At 37.8% G+C, this 27,152-nt stretch overlaps 1 protein-coding gene and 1 long non-coding RNA gene across 4 annotated transcripts; one reads left to right on the top strand and one right to left on the bottom strand.

Moving 5' to 3' along the window:
- Positions 1-738: 738 nt before the first annotated feature.
- LOC140588178 (uncharacterized) lies at positions 739-15,442 on the bottom strand. Of its 2 annotated transcripts, none has more exons than XR_011989473.1 (3): positions 15,250-15,442; positions 1,128-1,219; positions 739-961 (listed from the first exon to the last, which is right to left on the bottom strand). It is a non-coding gene; the product is annotated as an uncharacterized lncRNA (long non-coding RNA). The 2 variants fall into 2 exon arrangements; XR_011989474.1 differs by lacking the exon at positions 15,250-15,442 and adding an exon at positions 12,846-12,942.
- Positions 12,067-26,624, top strand: tspan14 (tetraspanin 14). 2 transcript variants are annotated; one of them, XM_023841673.2, is made up of 10 exons: positions 12,067-12,215; positions 13,248-13,301; positions 16,212-16,306; positions 19,781-19,831; positions 21,218-21,364; positions 21,888-22,058; positions 22,961-23,089; positions 23,308-23,355; positions 24,940-25,053; positions 25,690-26,624. In XM_023841673.2, exons 3-10 carry the CDS (start codon positions 16,226-16,228, stop codon positions 25,753-25,755), a joined length of 807 nt encoding a protein of 268 aa, XP_023697441.1. In that variant the 5' UTR covers positions 12,067-12,215; positions 13,248-13,301; positions 16,212-16,225; the 3' UTR covers positions 25,756-26,624. The 2 variants fall into 2 exon arrangements, with proteins under 2 accessions (XP_023697441.1, XP_023697451.1); XM_023841683.2 differs by lacking the exon at positions 12,067-12,215 and adding an exon at positions 12,388-12,729.
- The last annotated feature ends 528 nt before the right edge of the window (positions 26,625-27,152 follow it).

The raw sequence follows: 27,152 nt of genomic DNA, 5'->3' as shown, positions 1-27,152 counted from the left end.
CTGTACCACAAATTATAAAGAGATTTTTTTTTAAAAAAGTGTGTGTTTTACTTAATATTATATATAGTAAAATGCATACATACATCTTTTCAGAGTTCCCTTAAAAAACGACTTACTTTCTCATAAATCGGAGGATGACATCAAGTGACCTTCAAGGGTGAATAGGACACATTAAGTGCAGGTGGGAAGTGCATTATTCACAGACACACACCCATAAATTGAGAAATGAGTGAGACAAAAAATTATGCTGTGATCTCTTAATTTTTTTCCAGAGCTCTATGTGTTACATAAACAATGGAAGTAATTACTAAATTGTACATCAGTTTTGCTTCAGTTACACTGATCTGAATTTGGTGCACAAAACAATGGCTTCTCATTGATGTTCTATTTTGTAAATACACTCCTGTGTTATTTACTTTATTCTCATAACCAATTAGTCTAAAACTCAAATATTGTACAATTTTTTTTTACACTAAATAAATATCTTAACTTTCAATTCTATATATAGTTCTAAATAATTTTTATTTTGATTAGGTCGATCATTATGCAGTGATATGCTATGAATGTAAGTGCTGTGAGTATGTAGAATAAGATGTTTCCTCTTTTACTGTGTGTTACAGGGTTTTGCGATCTATGTCTCAATATCTGCTGCATGTGTTAAAAAATGACGCTACACATTATTCTCATATAAAACACATTTTATGATATTTAAATACAAAAAATGAGAGACATGTTTGAACAAAGGCAGAACAAACTGGATCAAGCTAGAATTCTTCTGTTTAAAGGCAAATATAAGGTGGTTCGTTTTTGATCTTTTTAGCATAGCCCAATGTGGTCTTGGATAGCTAGAATACCAGTGTCACGTATCCATGCTTGGAATAGAATGCCACTTGGGAAGTTCAATCACATTAAGCAGAAAAGCCAGTTCTGTCTCTAGCTTCCACATGGCGTCTTCCACATGCTGCCAAACAAAGATATATAGATGATTATAGGAGCCTATTTGCCAGTAGTTTTTTATATTCAGTTTTAGTTGTTTTTTCATCACCTATTCAATGGGTGACATGACAATGCATGCATTTACCATACGTATGACTGAATTGCTCTGTTTTGGTATGTGGATTTCTTACCTTCTCCAAAGTGTCAAGTCTGTCACGCAGGGTAGTGTGACCGTGGCAAGCCTGGGATTGGACAGCCTTGCACAGTAGGTCGTGCTCTTGTCCTGCACAACCCCGAGTAGGACAGTGGTGATCAGTAACCTTCATCAGTCAGGTGAATATTCTCAAAATATGGGGCAATGTGTGGCTCTGCAGGTTAGGACTCCACGCTCATGAGGTCATTGGTTCAAATTCCATTGCCAGGTGAATGATGTCACTGTTTAGACCTTAACCCCAATTGCTCCGGGGATGCTGGCTGACCCTGCCATGTGACCAGTGCCAGTTAACCATCACGTGACACTGGGAGCCATCTAGGGCACCATCTTATGAGGGGTGCTGATAATGAAGCTGCCTCGGGCTCTGTATGGGCTTTGACCAGTACTGCCTGTGTACCCCAAACTCTCCGTTTTCTGTATATGGGTCTGTGTGGGTGGTATATTGTGTCCAGGTAGGTGGTATGCTTTTATACCGTATAATTACATATACCCTTGTCTCCTCTGACTGATATGCATTTCTGACAATTAGGTAGGTATATGGTAAACACATTTTTTTAGACGTATACCTGCATTCCCCTTGCCATATACTTTTGTTTACCCTCCATTACACCTCTGTGTGCCTCAGGGAGAGCAAGATAGGGTAGGTAAAGACCCCGCAGGGATGAACACAGTATCACTACTCTAGTGTACATAACTTGACAGTTACAGTTGTCTTCTTTTGTTATTTGTCATGCAAGGTCTTATCCTATAATTTTGAAGGGTTCCCCAGTCTTCCATTCAGATAAAAAAAAAACTAAGTACTTTGCTGTTGTACATAAGATAAGAATCAGAATGTTTGCTGTTGTACATAAACACAAGTACTTGTAACACCCAGCTCCATATAAAATACTCAAAAACTTTTACTGTAATCTCTAGTTCAAACTGTATGCAATGGTTTATGTGGGACTAATATTAAATGACAGGTTACCTTGATGACAATATTGATATTGTATATAGCTCTCTGAAACACTCCCATCATCAGGTTAATAGATATTGAGCATTTTATGTCAGTTGAAAACTGTAAATAGAAAATCTTGAGAAGCACAAACGATGGTAATCCTGCAATGTCTCGAAGACCATTCTCTAACAAACACGGATATACATAGAGATAAGACCTGCGGAGGCAGTTTGTTGAATTTGGCAGGGAAATCTGAATAGAGTGCTGGCCTGTCTTACTCCCACTCCACAGCTTGTACTGTACCATGTGTTTCTCATTATGCTGCACTGGAACGCAGTAAGGATGACTCAACCCAGCACCACCTTGGCTCAGTGTATACAGAACACCTATGACCTTCATAAACCCAATAATTTACCAAAACTGCTCAGGTTTATCCAGACAATATGCTCCTCTGACACACTAGGAATGTGTCCTAGTTTCTGTTGAATACTGTTTTGTTTACAGTTTTTCGAGTACACACTACAAAGTGGACAGTATAGACTAGGAGTACTATTAGTGAACAACCATTTTGTTAATACCCTACGTAGGACTGGCACTTCAGCCACCCGAAAAAACCTCAAACTGGTCCATTCGGACTAGTGTGGTGCTGAGGTATCACCTGCCACCTGGCTGCACTCAGGTTCTCACCCCTGAGGCGGTTTGTCATGGTGGGGACGGCAACGCACTGTAATCAGAGCGTGCACCTTACCTACACCAGTATCCTTCCGGAAACATAATATAGATTAACTAGCACACAAAACAGTGTCCAGGTGCCTCTTGATACATCTTGCAGCAGTGAATAAGCACAAAGCTCCCCAGTTGCCTTTGATGTATTCCATTTTATGTTATAAATTATGTTTTGTAAAATTCAAATAGTTATTTTGCATATAAATGAGAATTTCTGAAAGTGTTTATTGCAAAATAAAGTTTTTTATTTCCCTCATATTGTATTTAAGTGTATAATGCTTTTATTTTGATCTGATACACATCCATCCAGCCAACCAGAAGTGCTTATCCAGTACCGGGTCACAGTGAACCTACAGCCAATTAGAGATCCCAATTCATCTAACTGAAAATATAACTCCATGCACAAGACTTGAACCCTGAACTCTGACAGTGTGACACTACAGGGCTGACCATTGGGGCAAGCAATAAATAGGAGTATTCTTATTCTTGAGGTCAACAACATTAATCATGAAACACTGTTTTTAGGATGTAACCATGTACTCATTTACTTAAATTGAGTGAGAAGTTGTGGTCAGTTCTCCTTAAGAACAAGAATCTCACACAAAAATAACTGATTATTATTGACACACACTTGGGCTAGTGAGTGTTATATGCAAAGAAACAACAATAGAAAATTTAGATCAGAAGACGGGGCAGAGAATTAGCCAAGTCTTGATTGTTTAATAACTTTTTGCAGAATTTGAACATTCCTATGTGAGTGAAGTCACAAATATTGTTATTTAGAGTATGTAGCAAATTGACGAGAAAAGTAAAATCAGACAGTAAATCTGTAGTTAAAAGTACTGCACAATCATCCAAAAGGATGGATCGGATATATTTTGTTTACAGAGAGGAATTACATTTATCTGTTTTATGATGGAAGTTTCTTACATATTTTATAAAACAATTTGGACACACTGCCTGTTAGAGGTTAGAAACACTGTGACCAATTCGGCGGTTTACATATTTTTTCTTTGAACTGCTACTTGCAGGTAACACTTCAATATTCTCACAGATATCGAATTAGACAACATTTGCATTAAAATATAGAATTAAAAAAACGGTCAAATGACTGAACAAAAGCCTCACCCACATCCAAAATCCCTATCAGATATTTTCAATGGTACACAGACACATTTGCAGAGATCTTCAAGAGTTGCTGGATATTTCAGAACAAAATGTAGTAGAAACGAACAAAGGGATTTTTCAGTATTTTTCCAACGATCAGTTTTTCCATTTGGCTCACCCACTATTGTACCATGCAAGGAATCTAAGAGCTACTCATTTACACATCTTACCTACATTTACCTGGCCAATGAGGAGATGCAGGAGTTCAAACAAGGCCATCTTATAGGTGAAAGCTGGAATCTGACTCTAAGTGTGATGTTTTGGGAGAGTGGAATCTGTTGATGTTCTTCAAAGGAAATGATTTCAAAAAGTTTCAAAAGTAATAAGTCAAATCACAGTGATCAGGAGCACAACAGAGATGGAGACAGTAAGAGAAAACGAGTGAACGTTCTAGTGAGAGCGACACCACAGGAATTTTAACAGGCTGAGGCAGGCTGTCAGAAGGCCCCCCTCCCTTTTCTCTCTCGGTGTCTCTCTCACCCTCTTTGCCTGGTTTCCAAATGAAAACAGAACAGACCCAGGCTTTTGAAGGGGTTTCAGGAACCTTTATTTTGTCCAAAGGCATCGTGTCTGTAGACTGACTGATAGACTGACATGCTGCTGTTGTGTCTGATAAGCTATATAAATACCATCAGTTAAATAATTACATTTGCCAGTGTTGTTGTGTTAAGGTACATGGCAGTAAAGGAAAAAATTAATCTTGACCCGTATAATACTAGACACTGGGTTATCTGTATGATTCGAGCAGTGGACAGTTTGGAAGCATAATTACTGTTAAGGACAAAGTGAAATTAGGAAATTTGTGGTGACCTCCCACTAAAATGGATAAGCCACAAATGCAAGAGGGAAGTAGAAAGTAGAGAGTGAAGAGTGAGCAGAAAGTAACCAGAACTGCAGTTTGTGCCAAAGAGGAGCCGGGGAGATTTGGTGTCTTGACAGAGGGGAGATTTGGTGTCTTGACAGAGGGGAGATTTGGTGTCTTGACAGAGGGGAGATTTGGTGTCTTGACAGAGGGGAGATTTGGTGTCTTGACGGAGGGGAGATTTGGTGTCTTGACAGAGGGGAGATTTGGTGTCTTGACGGAGGGGAGATTTGGTGTCTTGACAGAGGCCAGGAGGAGTCTGCACAAAACAGGGAGGTGACAACTGTTAGAGGCTGGAGGCATACAGCTGCAGATCTTAGGAGCTGGCCCACAGGCAGATAGTGAAAGAGCGAGGAAGAGAAACATCATGCCAAGGAGGCAAAGCTGGACTACTTGAACAGCAGAGATAGCTGTGAAGACTGCCCATGAGAGAGACAGATGTAAGGAACCAAAAGGGCATATAGTTAGACTGGAGGTAAGACCACGGTAGCTTCCATTTGGAGGCTGTTGAGAAGAAACGTGCTACGGTTTGTAGTAGCCATGGAGGCAAGAAGGAAAAGGGCAGAGTTTACTTTCAAAGCAGAAGCACTGCTTCATTAAGAACATATCAAAATACAGCCGCTGAAATGGACAAAGGAGTGCATGCCCCTTGCCCTGGACATTCCAGGGTATTCTGGAATTTGTTCCACTATTCTAGAAACAGTAGAAATGACAAAACAGGAAAGGATTACTTTTGGCTACTGGCAAATCCTACCCACTGAAGAAGCTCCTGAAATCTCAGCTTTTTCCATTAGCTTTTTCCATCCCAAATTCCTTCCTACACTATTCATTATTCAGATGAAAAGGAAAAGAAAAAAAATCACATCCCACGCTACATTCCACGCTTAATGAATCAGGCCCAACTGATGTGGATAATTGCCCCTCCTTACCTTGTGTTTCCATGTTTTCAAGACATCTCTCTTGCCCTGGACCAGGCTACATCTGAGATTTATCATGCTATTGTGACATACTTGGGTAAACGGGATTGGAAATGAAATGATGCTTTATTTGCCACAGCTGAATTACAGGTACATAGGAATGCTTCTTTTCATATATCCCATCATGCTCTCCTTTGAGACAAACACATACACACACACACACACACACACGCACACACACACACACACACACAGTCGTGTAATCATATCTTTTTGGGGACCGCTCATTCATTTCTATAGGAAAAATGCTTATGCTAACTATGACAACCTTAATCCCTATCCAGCCCTAACCATAACCATAAGTAACCAAACAAAGTACAAGAGTTTTTGCATTTTTAGTCTTTTCATTGTAGTCACAGATTTTTGTAAAACAGAGTTTTTACCCCATAAGGTAAAAAAAGACAGGTATTCATCACATTATTAGGTATACCTGGACCACACACACACACACATTTGCACAGTTGAGTGTGAAGCTCTGGGTCTAAGCACAGGGTCAGTCCATTTATCTGGGACCCCTGGAGCATTTCGGGGGTTAAGTGCCTTTGCTCAGGGTTGTTCTTTGCCCTTTGGAAGCCAAGATTGAGGTTATTAGTGTTTTTTCCGGTACCCAAGACAAAGAAGAGCTTTCGCGCTTTCCTGGCTGGATGGCTGGATACTACAGAAGGTTCTGAGGAATTTTTTTCAAGTGTCGTTTTACCTCTAACAAACCTTCTCTGTGACACCAGATTTTCTGTGGTCCTCTGATTGTCAAGCTGTTTTTTTTTTTTAAAAATCAAGAGTTTAGTTCTCCAGTAGTGTGCCCCTGATTTCACTATCTTATTCAAGGCCGAGGTGGCCGGCACGGGTACTGGTGCTGTGTTAATTCAAGAAGACGGCCTTGGTCTAGATCAAACACCTCTTACTTTTCCAAAAAGTTCAATCACGACCAGATCAATTACAGTGCAATGGAAAAACAAGCTCGTCCTTCTATTCGCCCTTCAAAGTCTACATGAGATATCTAGACCATCCTCGAGCATTTAAGGACATTGTAGCTGCTCACCCTATCCTGAGGTTAGGAATACAAATTTGACATGAAACATGCACAGTCAACTGGCACCACCTTGTGGTGAAAATGCGCTACTACAAAGTCGGTTTGCACCAAATACAAAAATGCATTGTGAATAACTGATTATGCAATTAGGCATTTGTACCCAAACTTTTCAGGCCTCGACCTCTCAAAATAAGCGCCAGAAATAAAAAGAACTCCCAGATGGTTTTTAAAAAAAACCCCACAACCAGCAGTAAATATACTGGCTTCTGATACATAAATGCAAAATCTTAGTAATATTTCCAATCCCTTCAAAGCTTCACATATAGTAAAGATCTTGTGTTGCATTATCAATTAAATACTTTGTGTGTGTCAATCACCACAAACGCGATATGCATGACTGTAACAGTGCCTGATACAGGGTTGTAGGTGAAAGCTTAAGCACGGCTGTTAAAACATAGATAAAACATTTAGGAAACGATCTCACATTTAAAACAAGGATCCCAAAATATTTACATACAACTGTAGCCAAGGTCATAATTATAAAATATATTGGGGGGGGGGGGGGGCATTCAGATGTGCTCACAATGTCGTCGTCCCCCAGTATATATTATAATTACGGTTTTGGTCCCCCTCCGGTGTTGACTTCATATCTACGGTCTTGACTGTAGCTGAAAAACAAGAGAAGAAATTTTGATAAAGAGTTTTAATATAAGTATGATTAAGTAAGAATGTCTGCTCTTCTGTGGAGGATGATAGAGATCTGTAACTATATGCGATGATTCTCCCAGTTATGCACCAGCTGTGAGAATTACAATCCACATACACACAGGTTCGGGTCTTGATCTGAATAAGAGGGCTTGATTCAATTCAGCATTGCGGATAATCCAGGAAAGCTGCTAGAATCCATTCATCTTTCAATGGCATATCCAGTAATGTAATTCTTGTCCTTAAACGCAGTTTGGCTTTCTAATACTGGATGACTTCTCGCTCCAATAGTCACATGGGCAGGGAGAGCATGTGCCGCTGGCTTTACTCATTACATCTCTGGAGTTTCTCCCCAGGCAGTGCTGGAGAAGATGGTACCACCCCCTGGTTCAAGCCATTAGCGGCCGCCAGCTGTGTCCATGTGGTTTCCTTTCAACTACCCATAGCTACCATTAGCCTACCTAGTGCTGATTGTCCCTGTTGGTGTGCAGCGGATGTGTGCACAGTTCTTAAAAAGATAATGGCAAAAAATATACAAACCGTTTTGGAACTAACTTACACAAATGTACATGCCATGATAAAACTATTGTTTTAAATATTCATTAGACAATATCCCCATGAATCATGTTTTAATTAAGTGCAAGTTAAGTGCAAATTTAATTATCTAAAATATCTCATGTAGGCCAGTATTTTTAAAACTCCTCTTTATTAACATAATATTTTAAGAGTATCCATCGAATAACCAGAATTGAATATCTCTTGTTTTCACCCATAGTGGATCAACTACTTGCTTGTACAGCAATGAATAGTTCAGATAGTAAGATAATACAAGACAGTATAACATTTACCAAATGCTGTTCCATCCCATGCAGCACATTTTGCATTTGTTTTATTGAGGTGTTACTCCACTATAGCCAGTTAATTTAGTAACACAATAAAATGAAACAGGAATAACAAAGCAAAACAAATAATGCTATTAGCAATGAAATATATTTATTTACAAGCATTTGCAGTATTTTTGTCCTACGTCTAGACAAGTCAGCACAAGTTGGCCACTTTACGGCACAAGTTGCTTGTCCTCTCACCCCAAAAGCCTGACCTAAAGAAGAACAACTAATCAACAGTTAATCACCTGTATTTTTGTAGTTTTGACAGTTGATTATGCTCTGTGTTCAAATAAAACTTAAGAAACACTTAAGGAAAAGGTTTTCTTCAAGGACATTGGAACTGATTAGCTTAGAGCATTTTACTAATGGGTGTGTTAGTTAATGATTTTATAAAGTCTTTTGTTTTATTGATTAAATGCTCAACTATGCTTGTTTGCATTGCAATTATAATATAAAGCTATTCTAAACAACACATAATTGTATTGACAAGTTTATCATCTGGACCTTCAATAGATCAATGTTTCTCCTTTAAAAACTGAGCTCATTTAAATCTAAAAGCTGCAACTGGGTTTTGACATAATCACATTTTTTTTAATTTACACTATTATTATTGGCAGATTAATACTACTCTTTGTGTGTCATTATATATATATATATCTGCTTTTTTACTGACAACATTATTTACGTACATTAAGTTTCAAACCATTTCGCTTAATATATTGGTTCTTTTATTGCTGTAACTCTGTGATTTCTCTTCATAAATTTTAAGCACATTAGAACTCTTTTCACATTGTCGAATCAACTTGATATAACTAAATAAATGCTAATAAGGTAAATAAAGGGTCACAAGAGCAACACACTCATCTTCTACTCCAAGCTTGTGGCCAGTTCTTCCAGGTTAATACCATGACACTCTGCTGGATCAGCGGTTATGAAAAATGGTTAAATGGAAAAGAAATAAATGCATGACATGACACCAGTATGTGTAAGATCATCTTGAAAATCTAGATCTGAAAATATAAAACTGAATCATACAACAAGAACATTTTTCCCTGTTACTTGTGAGTGTGGAGTCTTTGAAGGCTGGGCTAAGGTGTGGATTGTGGAGTTAGCAGCCCATCAGAGTGTGACATCACCACTAGCTTTCAAAGAGCCCAAACCCTTAACCTTCCCCACTGCAGATAAAACAAGCACTAAGCCTTTCTCTGTTGGTTGTTGTGAGAGGACGGTATAAAAGGGTTTGCCTGTGACCACAAGCAGACATTTAAGAAAACACCAGCATTAGAGAAAGACCAAGATACTTGCTGTCTATCACAGATACAGTCGGCCTTCTCAATTCATCCCAACAGCATGTGGAAAGAATCAAACCATGGTAAGAAATCATCATGAATATTATTATAATCAAATAATAATTGTGTTTCAATGCCTGTTACATATGTATAAAACAATAAAAATAATTAAAAGAATGAAAATGATATAATTAATATGATATAATAACATAGAAAAGGTTCTCTGGGCCCTGTAACAGACCACACTTTGACACCTCTTTCTGTTTTATGTTTCAGGCATGTTCAACCAAACAGTTCCTACCACCCAGTCCCGAGCCGCCAGCCGCAGGAAGCGGACAAGCTTCTCCCAGGAGCACGTGGAGCTGCTGCGCGCCACGTTTGAGACGAATCCGTATCCTGGCATTAGCCTGCGAGAGAGTCTGTCCCAGGCGACAGGCCTACCTGAGTCACGCATCCAGGTTTGTACCTTCTGCACTACACTGACAAACACAAAAAGTCTGTAGCACTTGAAAACACAGACAGACAGACACAGACACACACACACACCCACATACACACACACACACGCACGTGCTAAATATTCGAGTAAATTGCTTCAGCATCTATGATACCATAATAAATATTCGAGTAAACTGCTTCATTAAGTAAAAGAAAACGCTCCAACAAGACAGGAATAAGATTATAATTGCATAGAGACTCTTATGAATGAATGGTCGATAGTGTACCAGGTTTTGTTAAACCATGGTATCAAGATGATATGAGCGTCCATAACTTATCTGCTATTTTCTCAGGACTGTGGACAGGCTCTACAAAACTGAACAGTAGCAACAATACAAGATACTAGATAATAAATTAGCTGAGGAGACTCTGATTGTAATCTATGTGACTGTTGTAATATGTTTGGATAATCATTAATGAAAGCATTTGAAGTATTATAATTACAGTTGGTTGTATGTGAATATATATTATTCAGTTATTCATTTTATTATTCTTTTCCAGGTGTGGTTCCAGAATAGGAGAGCCAGAACTTTAAAGTACAAGGGCACAAGGAAACAAGGCCAAGCCATTTACTCAAACCACCAGGCAGTGGAAGAGAATGTACAATCTGCCTCACTCACAGTACAGGACTCACTGAATCTAAAGCATCCTTCTCTACAGCCAGTGATCCACACTCAGATAAAGGAAGAGTGGAATGATGATTCTTTTTTCAATCACCAGCATTCACTGGAATATTCTAGCTACTTCTATGGACACACAGAGGGCACATTGAAAGATACCAGTGCTAGTCTTTTCCCAATGAGCCAACAGTACCTAATGGCAAGTCTACAATATCCTAACACTCTGTGGGACTCTGCAGCATTACAACACCTACAAAACTACAACTCCCATGGTACCATCCTCTGCCCAACTCAGGCTGACAAACATTCCCTTTTTGACCACTATGATTCCCAGTCAGAAGCCCCTGCAACACCAGACTCTGGGTGCTGTGATGTAGGTAAGGATAGCATCACTGATTCCACTTATTGTTTGCAGTACAATGAGCCCTGGGAGACTGCTACGTTTGACTGCCTGGTATCTGCTGTGCCCAGTTCTTCAGAACCTTTGAATCAGGCACCACTTCCTGATCTGTCAGGCCAAGTTCTGGAAGACATCCTGGCGGAGCTGCAGCCAGAGCCTACTGGACTGACAAGAAATACCATGGAAAATGCCTTGATCTATTGTTGAAATGCTGCCATTTTTACTCTTAGGTGGACTGATGACTGTTTTCAGGCTTATCAAAGCTCATGAAAGGAAAAATTAATTTTAATAGTGAATAGGGGAGGTAGTTTAATTATGTGGATTATTTGTTGGAAAAAGAATGAGTATCGGGTTTTGTGCATAAAAGTGTTGTTGTGTAAATGGACAATACTGGGAATATATAAATATATATGTAATAAAATATTTTGATATTGTATTGAAACTATCATTACTTAGTAATTGATTTATTTTGTGAAATAGTTGTGAAATAGGGCCTTTGGCCAAGGTTGCTTCAAAACACCTCTTAAAAGCAGTAATGGGGTCAGTTCTGCAAAGCAAATGAAATACCTTGTTACATCGCAACTAAACCATAGGTATCTGTGGAATAAATTTAATGGAAAAGCCGATTCTTAAGAATCAGGGTTTGACATTGTGGCAGAATACTGTACAACTGCAACTGTAAACGAACAAATAATTTTGTCATTGCTAGTATGCAATGCATGAAACATACTTTTACATTTGAAGCACGAGCAATTAATATTTTCAGTTTAATTAATCCCAATTAAAGTTATATTTACTTGGACAAACAGTATGTAAACGGATCCGAATTCGGCCGAGCGTTGGACATGGGGCACACCCCTAGGTGGAGATCTAATTGCGTCAAAGCTGATTTTTGAGTAATACCGAAACTAAAGATATCTGGAAAAAAAGAACTCGTGTAACCAGTGTATGTGGCGGAAGAGCGCAAGTAAGTGTGTAAATTTTCAAATAAAAACACACTTTACCAGACCACTGATGCGGAATATTCATATTAAAGTTCTGAGTTTGGTTTTGGTTAGAATTGATTTACTATGTCGCACTGTCCGTGTGTGCAGGGTAGTGTTGTGCAGCAAGTCGCTTTAACAAAGATGTCGTATAGAAAGAATCACTGTTTCCACTCTACAACAGTCTTTACCCTTAATAGACTTGGCATTACTTATGAAATTCTTTGTTTACATGCAAAGAAATACCGTTTAATGTTTACAGTCGCTAGCTAGCTAACTGCTCTAAGTCAGAACTTTTGATTGTCCGGAAATCAATACTACAGTCCCAGTATAGATATTTTCTGGAAAACTATTCAAGTATGAGATTAAATCATATTTATACTTAACCAGAAGCAAAGAATTTGCAAAAGAAGAAGTATATTTACATTTTAAAAAGGCCGACACTAACTAGCTAACGCGCTAGCTTTCGCAACGTGTTTATCTATTGGAAACTGAACAGTTAAGTAAAATGTCTCACTGCCTACTCATTTGTAACTTCTTAGTTCATTAGCTAGATACAAGTATCTAATGCTGCATGAAACTGCTTTGATGAAAATAATAATAATAAAACTTACGTTAAAGCTGAAATATAGAATAAAGTTTTTAAAGCGTCTCGTCCTGGCAGAATTCCTTTGGAAGTGTAAAGGGTAAAACAATGCTTTAAACGCAAACACATGCTTAGTTAAAAAATAAAAATGTTGGCCTCTAATTTTCTAGATTCCTGCATGTAGTGCTTTTTAAAAAATGATTAAATCTTCGGTCAAATAACACTCCAACAATTGTATTTTCCCCAAATTTCTTTCCGTTATTGTTCATTTATTCCCTGTATTATCCCTGCAAGCGCAAATTTATATTTCAGTAATGTCTGTGAAAGGGTGTAAATGGAGTCAGATGACACATGAGCATTTAGGTGTAGGTTTGAGTTACTTTGCCTTATAAAAATGCCAAAACTTTGTGTATGTTGTTTTCCACAATAGAGCTCTGATGAAATGGTGTATGCCTGATAATTTCCGAAGAAATCTAGACTCAAGGTAGGTTTGTGCCTCCATCCAGTCTGGGAGAAAGGGGGGCGGGGGGTGTTAGGTGGAATAACTCGAAGTCACGATTGTCCAATAAGAGTTTCAGTAAGGAGCATTCCTATTTGACAGTCATGACTTCTAGCTTAAGTTAACCTAGCTAACTGAGAAACCCTGATTTGTAGAACACAACCCAGGATTTGTTGCCTGTAGTACAAGTTAGGAGTCAAGACTGTGAAATAGGAATGCTCCTTAGCTAAACTCTTATTGGACAATAGTGACTCTAGTTTTTCCAGATATCTGAGAAATCCTGCTTTGTGGAATGCCCCCCGGGTATTATGTAAATGGACTAAACTGAATAGTGATGCTGTTCTACCGAATGAGGGGAATTACGGCTCTTTTTAATGAGCTGGATCATTTGACTCAGCTCAACGATAAGAGCCAGCTTTTTTTTTGCTCCCAAAAGGCTCTTAATTTAGTACCAATTCTGGCTTCTATAATTCAGCCAAATTTAGCCATGTTTTGACCTATGATTGGTATGTGTGCACGTATATCACTTAAATTATTCAATGTAACCGCATAAGTTTAAAAATACCATTATTTTACATTATGGTTGGCATAAAAACATTAAACACTATTATCCATGTGTATTGAATGTTGTGTATTAGCATTTTGCTACAAACACTAAATGCTGCACATCTGGTGCAGTACAGTTTTGATATGCCAGTGAAGGTTGTTAGTAGACCCTAGTCGAAATGGTAGTTTTATCTTACAAATTCCACATTCTGCCTTTCTGCTGTCTGTTCAAACGCATCCAAAAGTTACTTATTTCAGGTACTGGTGTTGTTTTTTTCTTTGTATTGCATCATAGTCCTGGAGGAACAATATTTTGTTTGTCTGTGAACCGTGTATATGGCTGAACTGACAATAAACCTACTTGACTTATGGTGGGTTTGGGAATATCACTCATCTTGTTTTCCGCTGTTCATGTACTGCTCTCATCTCTGTGCTCTGTGGACCACCCATTCCCAACTTGATGGTATGATCTGTCATTTCACGTGATTAATGGCTTGCCACTCACATTAACGCAGCATTCAGTTAACGCATTAGGGTTGGTTCAGTACCAAAATTTTAGGGTTCAGTATGGTACCTGGCATGGTAGATTGATAACGGTACCAGTTCGGTACCAATGCAATAAATATATAAATATTCACACAAACTGATCAAATTAATAAACATCGAAAGTTTTATGGTGAAAAAGTACAAGTATTCATCAATCAGGCTTTTGAAAATGAACAATGGATTAAATTCAAAACTTAATGTGATAGGTTTAAACCCAAACCCACTTTTGGGTACACCTCCCTGGTACTCTTGCTTGATGAATATGTGGATTTACGCTGAAATATTCCAGAAAGTGGGTCAGAGTTTAAACCTTAACTATGACACCACGGTAAAGTTAGCTTTATATTCGGTATTCTGGCTGTAATGTCTTTCAACAAAAGCATCTGGTTTTCCAGATTTCTTTATGGCCGAATTTTCACTATCAGTGGCCCAGCTGTCTAGCTTAAAGTAACTGGCGGTGAACGGACACCATGCAATGATTAATGAATACATATAAAAACACAATATGAAAGTTATATGAAGAGCATTGTCCCCCATAGTTTAATGCTTAAAGCACACTTCACTATAACGTTAACTCTGTCTTTTATATTTTAAACAGACACAGTACAGTTATTATTAATAATGCAAAATATTGCAAGGGAACGCAAAACTATTTAAAAAAATTATTTTCCCACCCTGACCTCTTAGGAGCTCCATGCAACAAAAATAATAAAAAATCCCGGATACTTCTCACAGTTTTATAAATGCTGGCCAGGCACAATTTTTGGTCACCCTAACCATACAAAAGATTGTCATTTAGACAATCTTATTTTCAGCATATATATCTGATAATCATGCATACCTTCCATTCCTGTAGTTCCCTGTATGAATACACTGTCACTATCTCCATGTTTCATTTCAGCAACCTTGTTTTTCCACAAGTTTCGGAACTGTTTGGGCTGATGCCGAAGCCATGATATTTTTTCTTTATATTATCTTCACACTGTTTTTTTAGAGCTCTTTCAGTGCTAAGAGTGACTTGGGTGTGACTTAAATCACACCCATGAGCCGCCGGTTTAGTGTTGATGGGTGGGTACGGGAGTGAACTCTTAAAGGTACATTTCAGAATACAGTGAAAAAAGCAGTAAGAAAACGCTAAGTACTGAAATTAGCAAAATGATGATGCCATAGCGTTTTAAAAATAATGGTAAATTACCGATAACTGGAGCAAACCTGAAGTGCATGAAGTACCCATTGCCATGCAGTATAGCAAAAAGATCACCCTATTATTTTGTCTTGTTTGTTTTATGTGTCTGCAAGTGTCTCTTGCACTCATGCAATAATGAATAAGATAAGAAAAACACTGGAGCCATGGTGTTTATGGTAGCTGGAGGAAATCCTGCTCTCCTAAGAAATCTTTGTTACCTTTCGTAATTTTTCCTAAAGTTGCCTTGATGTTTCACAATAATACTGTGGACAGATATGAGAAAAGTTGAGCAAAAGTTGAACAATGCACGGCATTATTTTGGAGGAAACCAAACATCAAAGGAGCAATGCATTCCAAATCTATCAGGATGTAGTACAGGAGAAGATATGTTGTGTGTCTGTGAGCCTGACAAATGACAACAAAATAAAGAGAAAGTATCTTTTGGAATGGCAAATAGTTTGTCCCTTCTGAGGTATGATCTGAAGCAAACCGTAAAAGAGAATCCAGAGTTATCAACAAACCTAAAACCATTTATGTGCTCCTTGTAAGGAGATTGATGCTTCCATATTTTCTGACTTTGCACGTATATTCACGTATAATGTTGTGTCTCTTCACAGCGAAACGGTGGAAGATGCACTATTACAGATATGAGAATGCAGAAGTCAGCTGTTGCTACAAATACTTATTGTTCAGCTATAACATTATCTTCTGGGTAAGTTTTGGGTTTATGTCTTAAGGTTATAATTTAATATTTGTTTTCATATAAAATTTCAGTTTTTTTGGGGTGATCTGTGGCTCAGGTCTGAATCCCATGGCTGGCAAAGTCCGGTTTCCAGGTTAGCTTCTATTGGAAGCACTTCTCTTACCAGCTTTCTCAGTTGGTCGCACCAGAACAAGATTTGGTCGTACCCTTCTTTTTTGTGCAGCATGGTATTAATCAATGACCTTGCCTGCCGATATATAGTTGTCCTAATTTGCAAACCCTGGTTTTTGTATTGATGCAAGACTGACAGTGACTCGAGATTTGATACAGTAACCCCTTCACATTAATGAGGGTTAGGGATGGCAGATCCCTGCGAATGTGACAGTTTGTGAAAAGCAACTTTATGATAAATAAAGGCTCCCCTCACCACTACCCATAACAGCCTGCTAGCCTGAACAATAACATAAAAGTCTGTTTATTACCAATTTCCGAACAAACAGTACTGGTCACTTTCCACGTCATATGACTTTGTCATTTTCTATCAAGACATTTTTATATAATATATAAACCATCTGAAATATGCCTCTGTGTGTACAAAGTTACTATTGTACTCACTGGAAGCACTATATTTTGGACTCATTTTTAAAAATGTAAAATTAACAACAATGGAAAGTTTCAAAGTTGCTGAGAGAAATGCGAGATTCTGCGGTAAGGCTGGTTACCGCGACAAAGCCAGGACTTTTAGTATGAACTTAAACAAATATTATGTATTAATAATATTTATATATTATATGCAACCCAGATCATTTTCAGTATTGCTTTTGGCTTGTGCAACGCCTGAGATTCTGTGATATCTGACTGAAACCAAAAATGTCAAATGCGCAGAAGAGAAGGGGGTAAAGTACTGTTCTTGCCTAATTTTTTAATCTGAACATTAGCTTTAATAACCTTACTCTTGTTGTCACTTGTGTCTGTCTTGGGCCTCTCTCTGGCTATACTTCTCCACCAGCCTCCTCTCTTTTTGTTTTTTTTTCCCCCATAATCAGCTATAGACTGTGCTTCCATTTTTAACAGCACAGCTTCGTTTTCACATCACGGTTTCATGCATTTTACCATCAGTTTGCATATATGTACGAATTCCTGGGTGCAGGCAAGGAGAGACCAATTTAACAAAAAAAAAGACATAATGATAGGGCTGTCAAGTTTTGAAGACAGGCAAGAGTGACATTCCACAGGATGCCTTTTCATTGGTTGTTGTGTTGTATTTTACTCAGATACAATAGTACTATTTTCTGATTGGCTATTGTGTAGGCCCTTTCTTTTTTTTGATTGGCTGGTAAGTGACAGGCTCTTGGGGCTCTAATGGTGCGTTCGTTCTTTTTTTTTATTATTTATTGCTTTTTTAACAGTATACAAACAATGTAAAACACATAACAAATACAAATTGCATTTTAAAGAAAAAGGGGTCCATATTCTTTCTCATTTACAAAAGATTCTTCAGGGCCTTATATAAACTGATAGTTTTTACAGCTTTTCGGTTTTTTTTAAGTCCATCCAACGTTAAAATAAAATTTCAATTCCAACTTAAACTGGCATATATTAGGCTTCTTGTGCGTTCGTTCTCTCCAAGTCGGAACTCGGATGAAAACGTCACGAAACGTCACTTCCCGTCGTAAACACGCCTCTTTTATGACGTTGATGTCAGACAAGATTTTTAGTTGTCCGAGTTGCCCCTGTGACGTAATTTCAACATAGCGGCTTGCACACTCAACAGTAATTCTATTTTATAAATCTTTAAAAATGTTTATTTTGTTAAATGTATTAATAGTTACAAATGTAATTGCACGTATTCGATTTAGAGAATACCATATCATGACCGTAAACAGTATCCTAGCATGCAGTATCAGATTTTTACCAGACTTGTTAGTGTCTTTGGTTTGTTTGTAGTTTGTTTACCTATCGAAAAAAGAATATCGCTATGAATGTACTAAAATATTTTATAAAGCTTTTAATGTGGTTTGACTAGTTCGTATTTCTTGTTTGTTTGTCTCTCGGAAAAAAAAAATCTCACTCCAAATCTGCTAAAATATAAAGCAACAACACACAGCAGCGTGTTCAAGGAGGCAGCCATGTTTGTTCCGAGATGTGGTAGCTCGAACGGGGGATTGTCGGACGTAATGTCACTCAACCCAGAATTTCCGAGTTCCGAGAGAAAAACGGAACGCACCATTAGACTCCAGCGGAGACACGCTTGTTTTATAGTGAGGCGCTACTGTGCCGCGGTCTGCGGAAAAATTGGGCTCTGCGGCATATTAGCCTACAAATTATTTTTCCGCGTGAGAAATACAATGTGTGGCGGGAGTGCGTGACAAAAGACTGAAAAGAGTGACTGTCACTCTCAATGAGTGACACTTGAGAGCCCTGTAATGAACCAGGGAAGAAAGAAGAAAACTTTCAATCACAATTTGCTAACGCGGTACCCTTGTAGGAGTAAAACATCCTAATGATTATCATGCACTGGCAAAGAGGAGACCAGGTGAAATTTTAAATTGCACACTCTCCATAAAAGGTTGCGTATGTGATCATTAATTAAGTTCACAATTCAGCTCTTGAGCAAGACCCTTACCTGTAATTGCTCTAGCTAATGGCTGATCCTGCCCTTTGTCACCAGCTTGTGTGCTTTGGATAAAAGTGTGTGCCAAATCATTCAATCAATTAAGAAACAAACAATAAATAACATATAGTCCATAATTATTTCCATGTGCCAGATGGAATTGTCTAAAAATACTAATTAGGGGTGTGTGACTTGATGATCTTAGATCGTGAATGATTATATCCACGAGCCGCCTTTTTGGAGAGATCATTAGTATTGTGCTACAGGGCAAATTCAGTCAGTTGCGGTTCTGTTCATACATGCATCTAAAGTTGTATTGTCAGCCAAAACTGTTTTGGCACACCAGCAATAGCAAGCAGTAGGTAGCCTACTGCCTCGCATTTCTTCCTCTCTCGTTTTCACTCATCCCAACATGCGATACACAACCAGTAGCATGGACAACGTGAAAGAGTTAGATTTAGAATTTAGTGATTAATTGTCATTGTTGACACACCACAACGAAATGTGTTCTCTGCATTTAACCAATATGTGACAATGTGACATAGCAGGGGGCAGCTAATTCAGCGTCCGGGGAGCAGTGCTTGGGGGTGGTACCTTGCCGGTCGGGGATTCAAACTTGAAATCTTTCAATTACAAGTGTGCTTCCCTGACCAATAAGCCACCACTGAGTTCCTAAGTGGAATTCGCAGACCTGCATTTCATAGGAGCCTCATGCAGTTGGAATTGCAAAAAACAGCAGCATATATTTATGCTAAATGTTTAAATGTTAAATGTTTTGCTGACATTTAATTAAAAGAATTAACCCATTTCTATAGAAATGCAAATAAAGTTTTATGATGCCCTTTGACATATTCTTTATCTCTTTACAGTTGGCTGGAGCAGCGTTTATTGCTATTGGCTTCTGGGCTTGGAGTGAAAAGGTACAATTGAGAAAATTTGATGTATTATTTTTTGTTAAATTTTTAAATATATAGTTTGCTGCCGATTTTCTTTTTCTTTTAAACGTTTTTAACGCTTCATCATGGGTTGGTGTAAATCTGGGTCAGATGAATAGATTAGATTTTTAGATTTTTTTATATAACAGTTTGAATGATTACATCGCTATGGCTCTGTTGTATTCTTCGTGCTGTCAGTTTTGTTCCACTGTCAAAATACTAATTGCAAGCTACCTTTTACATAACTGCATGACGGAACTGATACAGATGTGAGTACCTTGTAATAGCATCACGTCCAGGAAGTAACCATCATTGCATCCAGCATATCATTTATGCTGGATAAACACTTCCTGCAAATATCTGAATGGGTGGATTCACATTCATATTGACATAATGTGACTGTATTAACCATATGGCTCCAGAATCTGTATAAGCCAGTGTTTGTGAAAAGGGGGAGTATATCACACAGACCTCACTATTCATTCCGGTGCGTTAAAGAATTAGTCCTGATTGTAAACATGGCACATGAAGTCTGCCTTTGTTTATTTAAAAAAAATAAATAAGTTCTGCCTTCTGTCTCTCTTTAATTTGGAGTTTAAGGTTAAAACTGATGATGACGGTTTGTGGTATAGCGATGTGTTGTATTTGCTAGTTACTCCGAACTAACAAAGCACTTTTAACTTTTAGTTTTGAATATTCTGAAATTCTGAAGATGAATACATAGAGTGATTGCTATTAACTCTTGGAAAAGACAAAACTGGGACTTGACCCATAAACAAATGAGGACAACTTTACACGACATGCAACATTTAACGCTTGCTTGTTTTCCATATCAGGGGTGGGGAGTCTTATCTTGCAAAGAGTCAGTGTGTGTGCTGCTTTTTGGGATAACCTTTAGGTCAGCTGTTCAAACCCAGGTGTGAGAACTGTTCAGATCATCAGTTGTGTAATTAGTGATATAATTAAGGAGTTGCACCGAAGACCCATACACAAAATTGCCCTTTCTGGATAAGATTACCTACCCCTGTTCTGTATGATGACAGAAATATTTTTATGGCAGGAATTTTTAAAAAGGAACTGAACAACAGGCTGGCTAATTTGCATATAGCACTTCATTTTGATGTGTGGTTTCACTATTCGTACTGTGAAGTGTGGTTTTGTTTTATTTATAGATATTTCCTAGAATAAGCGACTTTTTTCATGCTGAATTGTGCACCGTGCTTTTTCTGTGATATATATCACCATGCTTTATCTGTGATATATATCTCTGTGATATATGTGAATATATCTTTTCATATCCTTATTATAAAGAAACATGTGACGTATATGAATGGTACTGAATTATGTTACCACGTGTCTGATTTCCACCAGGGAGTGCTACTGGACCTCACCCAAGTGACACGGTCACATGGATTTGACCCAGTGTGGTTGGTGCTGGTAGTGGGAGGTGTCACCTTTATCCTAGGATTTGCTGGGTGTGTAGGGGCACTACGTGAGAACATCTGCCTTCTGAAGTTTGTGAGTTCTGACTCCTCTTTTCTGCACTCCCTTGGATTTTGATGCAGGCCTTCTCATTTTCCTCATTTCAGAAGGTCTTCCTGTTGTTAGCATGGAATTGACACGGGAAATGGATCTCCAGTGATTTCCTAGTTAGTGTGAATTATTCAGAATCACTCATATAGCTCATATAGCTTATCTTCTTTGTCAGGGAAACATACTTTTGAATGCTGGCCATTGAAAATGATTTTTAAAAAGCTAATGTGTTGCTGTACACAGCGAAGTGATTGCTGCCTCTGTACTTAAAATTTGTTGATAAGCTATAACTTACAGGTTTCATGTCTTTTTCCATTAATATTTGCTGTGGTTGTCTAATTTAATTGTAATTACAATTGTATTTTAAGTGTACGTAAACAACAATTGTTATCATCTGTTACTAAGTATGTGGGTTTCTTGTAGTTCCATCCATCCCTCTTAGAATCAGAATCTGTTTCTGTAATAATATCAGAATTTTTTAGCAGGAGAGCTTTCATTTGTCTTTCAGTTTACTGTAGTCATCGGTTTCATCTTTTTACTGGAATTGACGGCAGCTGTGCTAGCCTTCGTTTTCAAGGATCCCTTAAAGAAATGGATTAATGATTTCTTCCTGACCAATGTGAAGGCCTACCGGGATGACATTGACCTTCAGAACCTCATTGATTCATTACAAAGATTGGTGAGCCCTTCATGTTTTTTTTTTCTCTGCTTTTAAGCTATAGAAAGAGGCACAACCTACCCCAAGTAATATTTCATAGGCAGGCTTGATTTAAGGACTATTTGAGGACTATTACAATCCATGGCTAGAACCACCAGAGCACACAATTTCTTTTAACATTGTTTGAAAAAGAGCCCTTAAGCATCACACTTTGATTACTTGATAGGATATTGTCAAAATCAGATATGTTTGCTCAAAAACACATGTTATGATGAGATTTTGTTAATTTGAATTAACATATATTAATCTCCAGAAACATGTGGTTAGGTGAATTGTTGACTCCCATTTCCCATAGTGTGTAGTTAATATGAGTCTCTGCTCTGCAGTGGACTGGCACCCCGTGCCAGGTGTCCTGTGCTTCCAGGCTTAGACTCCCAGTTCACTGTTACCCTGTACTGGATAAGTCATATGGATGCATGGAGATAATTTTTATTTGTTTACATTTTTGAAGCAGCTGCAAACATATTCTACTTACTAGCTGCAAATTGGTATTGAAATTAAAATTCATAATGGAGGATGCAAATATTATGTTTTATTTTTCCAGGATTTTTCGCCTTGGAGAAATATGTATAACTCAGAAAGGTCAACTTGTGATTCCTTTTTGAGTTTGATATAAGTTTGATTTTTTTTTCTTCTTGCAATCAGCATTTTATCGTGGAATTTGTTGGAGACTAGAGAGTATTTCGGAATATGGACTTGTAGTGCCATGAGGGGCCCAGTGACACTGAATCCTGTATCCTGAATAAAATTCAGTTGTGTAAATGTATAAAACTTTAAGTTGTATTGAATGCAAGTAGCAGCTAAGCATCAAAACGTAACTTCACAAAATACAGCACAATTAATGAAATGATCTCTAATCACAGAACCAGTGTTGTGGTGCCAAAAACCCAAATGACTGGGATGAGAATATGTACTTCAATTGTACACCTGAGAACCTCAGCAGGGAGCGTTGCGGAGTTCCGTTCTCCTGCTGTATCACTGGCCCCCGTAAGGTCCGTACAAAAACTTGTCTAATTTCACTGTATCATGTTATCTCATTAGTCTAGACAAGAGTACCCATGTTGTTAGTCTCATGTCTGTCTGTGTATGTAACCTAGTTATGAGTATTGACATGCTATATCTATGTAATAACCCTACAATATCAGTATACTTAAAATTTCATCATTTTTAAAATCATGTTCTATAATTCTCTGTTTCACTTTCTACTCAGGACTCTGTTGTGAATACCCAGTGTGGCTATGACACCAGAGCACCACCGGTAAAGCCTAATAAAATCTTACAACAATCTTTGAACAATTTTATCTTTCACTACTCTGATATACTGTGCATTAAAATAATTCCTCCTTTACTGAATATGAAATTTATAGTTTGTAACCTCAAATATAAAATGAGTTCCTTTATGATCATGGACTGACATAGAAAAGACATTTGATGTTAAGCAATACATAACTGATGGCTTAAAACTATATTTTATGTTAAATGGGGGGGGGGGGGGGGGGGTAGTCCCCCTCAGATTTAATGGCGGCGACGCCCAAGAGTAAACACGTAGAACACTCTTCACGACATTGTTTCTTTTAACATAATGTTTCTATTTTTCTTGAAGATGTTTTTGAATTTGTTTATAAATTATGTGCCTTAAATTGTCATCATATTTTTTATTTCCTCGAACAAGAAGTTACAAGTAAATTACATCCTCGTTATTCTTTTTAAAAAAGAATATTTTTTAATTTTTTGAATTCTCAAAACATTACTATTAATGGATTCACAGAAAAGCTAAAATCCATATCTGACTGAACCTCCCCCACCCCACGGCCTAAACCAGGGGTGGCCAATCTTATCTGCAAAGGGCCGGTGTGTATGCAGGTTTTCGCTGCAACTCCCTAATTAGGTCACTAATTAGAGGACTGATTGGCTGAAGAGTCTGCACACCTGGGTTTGAACAGCTGACCTACAGGTTATCCCAAAAACCTGCATACATACTGGCCCTTTGCGGATAAGATTGCCCACCCATGGCCTAAACAAAGGTTAAGGCTGTCTTCAGGTAAATGAGAGGAACAGCACTGCGGTGTGGTCTTTGTCAGATTTGCCAAATGAAGTTAAAGCTTTATTTTTGCCCTTTCATTATTTGGTATAGTAGTATTTTGCATATTGTTTTAAAAGTGATGTGAATACTTTTTAATTATATAATATAAACTAATATTGTTTATAAAAAATAACCTGTCTGTAAGCTTAAATTGCCTTCCATGGGGCAGAAGGGCAAAAGTTCCCTGGATCTTGATTTCCAGTATGAATACAGACTGAAATCGGAGTCTCACATTGTTTCTGTTTTTAAGCATGAAGTGTGAGGGGAAAAAAAAGGTTGCCATAAAAATAGATTACTTGCGGTAGCCAAATATAACATACAAACATAGCAGTGCTGTTTATTTGGCACTGTGGCTCAGTGGATATACTGTAATCTTAAATTGTTTTGTTAAACCCATTTTGTCTGTTATTGCTTAACCCAACAAGACCAAAAGTTCAGTTTCAGATTCTCATATTGCTGGTTATTGGAAAATATGTCACCAAAACTGCATAATTGAACATCGTGAATTGTTTTGGGGACTGAATAAAACACAGCAATGAACAGTGTCTCCCAGTTACCACCTTCCAATGAATTTACTGCGGTTTACAAAGTGAAGTTAACTACAGAGTATGTCTCAGTCAAATTATACACTGTGTGGTTTCTTCTAATTCCTCAGTTTGCAACAGAAAAAAAACAGTATGAGAACAAAACCATTAAAAAACACAATTTGAAGGATTTTTTTAAACCTGATTTCTCATATGAAGCTTAATTTCCTTTTAGGCAAACTGGAGCAGCCAAATTTTTACGAAGGGCTGCATCGTAGCGCTGGAGGAATGGCTACCACGCAACATTTACATTGTGGCTGGGGTCTTCATCGGCATCTCCTTGCTGCAGGTTATGACCTTTAAACATGCACTTTAAGGATAAAATATTTTCTTACTGCCAATTTGGAAACTATCCACTATTTTCTTCATGAATAACAAAATGCAGTTGCAGTCTGAATATTAGTTGGTTGGTACAGTGTCTTATAATTGGTAAATTAGTGCCAGTAGTGAATATTCTCAATAAATACTTCATTAGCATCATAAGGCATACACCGCTGTTTCATTTTTTTCTCTCTTTTGGGTTAACTAATCAAAAAATTAGCCTCCTTAAAATTACATAAATAATATTAACAAATGTAAAGAAAGTTTTGCCTGTAAAATGAGCATGTATGACAAAAATACACCTTTATCCTCACGTTATATTTCTTAATAAGGAAGACCCAGCCACTTTTTGGGAGATTTTCCAGTTTCATTTGCACAGAGGTGGCAGTTTCAGGTCCAGAAAGCAAAAATCCAGACCATGATTTACTTTCAACCGGTTGGTTGAAAGTAAATCATGGTCTGGATTTTTACTTTCTGGACCTGAAATTGCCACCTCTGCATTTGCAGAGCATGCTCTTTCGGGCTGACACCTCTGCATTGTTTCATTGTTGTTGTATGCCTTTGGTTAATTTCAACTTTCCCTTTTCCTTGCTTCCAATTGTAGATGGTGGGAATCTACCTGGCAAGAACACTAATTGGAGACATTGAAAAAGTTAATTTTAGATATTAAGCTATCAAGCATTTCAGAATGTGCCAATATCAAATATACAGCTCAGTGTATCTACCAATCTGGGAGAAATGCATTTAATTTCAGTTTCATTGTTATTTCCTGGAAGATGGGAGGAACAGCTTATATTTCCTTGTACAGGTTTAACTGAGAGGAAGATTTTCACAGGAGTTTGTAGAGTTTCATCCAGTTGCTATTCTGTTATTCTGTTACACTTCTACCGGAATGTCTAACTCTTAAGACATATCTGACCCAGACAAAAATATCTACCTTAGAAGTCTAAGATTTCTATTCATGTTTAACTGCTTTATTTTTTAATAGCTAAATGAGAATCAGTATATGTACATGGCATTCTTTTCCTAACTAAAAAACTTGCAGTGAACAATAATATTTATGCAGTCAAATTAAGGTTACCAGTGTTTCCCAGTGAGTTCAATTAGCTTTTTAGAAATCTTGACCATTCATTGGTTTACAATATGGATTTTTTTCAGTTGGAGCTACACTGATGTGTATGTTCCCTTGTGTATTTTCAACTCCCTTGCCATTCTCAAGAATTCCTTTCAGGCACTTGCTTCAGTGTAATGGTTTCTTTGACTAGTTGTAATTGTTACAGACAAAGGCCTATCTCTTGCCATTAGCTTAGGTAAAGCTCTGGGAGTTCTTTGAAAGTATACCATCAGACATCAATGAAAATTATATCCAGTCAGTTTGTTAAATAAAAGTGATATTTTTCTGGTGACACAAAATAGAAGGGATATGTGATAAAGTGACTTTTTTAAGTATAGTTACTGCCTGTCATTTAAGCTTTATAAATAAGAATTGCTTGTGTCTATTTGCTGTTTCTATGCAATAAAAAGTTTTGTATTCAGTTATAGGCTTTACTCTGAGTTTGCCATCATTGGATTGTAGAATACCACCGCATATATTCCAGACATTTTCCATAACCTTTTACATAAATACACAATTTTTTTGTCAATGCACAAGTCAGACCCCATTAACTTCTGTGTTCAGAAATGTGTGGTCATGTCACGACTGGCGGGCGGGCGAGCAGGAAAGCAGGCGAGCTGAGCCGAGAAGTCGAACAAACAGGGTTTTAATAGGAACGGGATGGCTGACAGGCACGAACATCGAGACAATACAATGACGGATCTGGGGAAGACTGACTCAGACGAGGACTAAATACAAAAGACAAGCTAGACATAACAGGACTCAGGTGATCACAATCAGGGCTGAACACGAGGTAACGAGGTGGGCGTGGCACACATCGGGATCGAACGGAGCGGATCGTGACAGGTCAAATATGTATGGGAGTCAGGAATGTGTGTTTCTGAAAATATAAATATGTTTTTATACTAAATTACACACTAATAGACAGTTAAATTAACAACGTAATATAAAAA

Source organism: Paramormyrops kingsleyae, chromosome 3 (assembly GCF_048594095.1).
Source record: "Paramormyrops kingsleyae isolate MSU_618 chromosome 3, PKINGS_0.4, whole genome shotgun sequence".
Taxonomy (NCBI): domain Eukaryota; kingdom Metazoa; phylum Chordata; class Actinopteri; order Osteoglossiformes; family Mormyridae; genus Paramormyrops; species Paramormyrops kingsleyae.
This window is presented reverse-complemented; position numbering and strand designations above follow the sequence as displayed.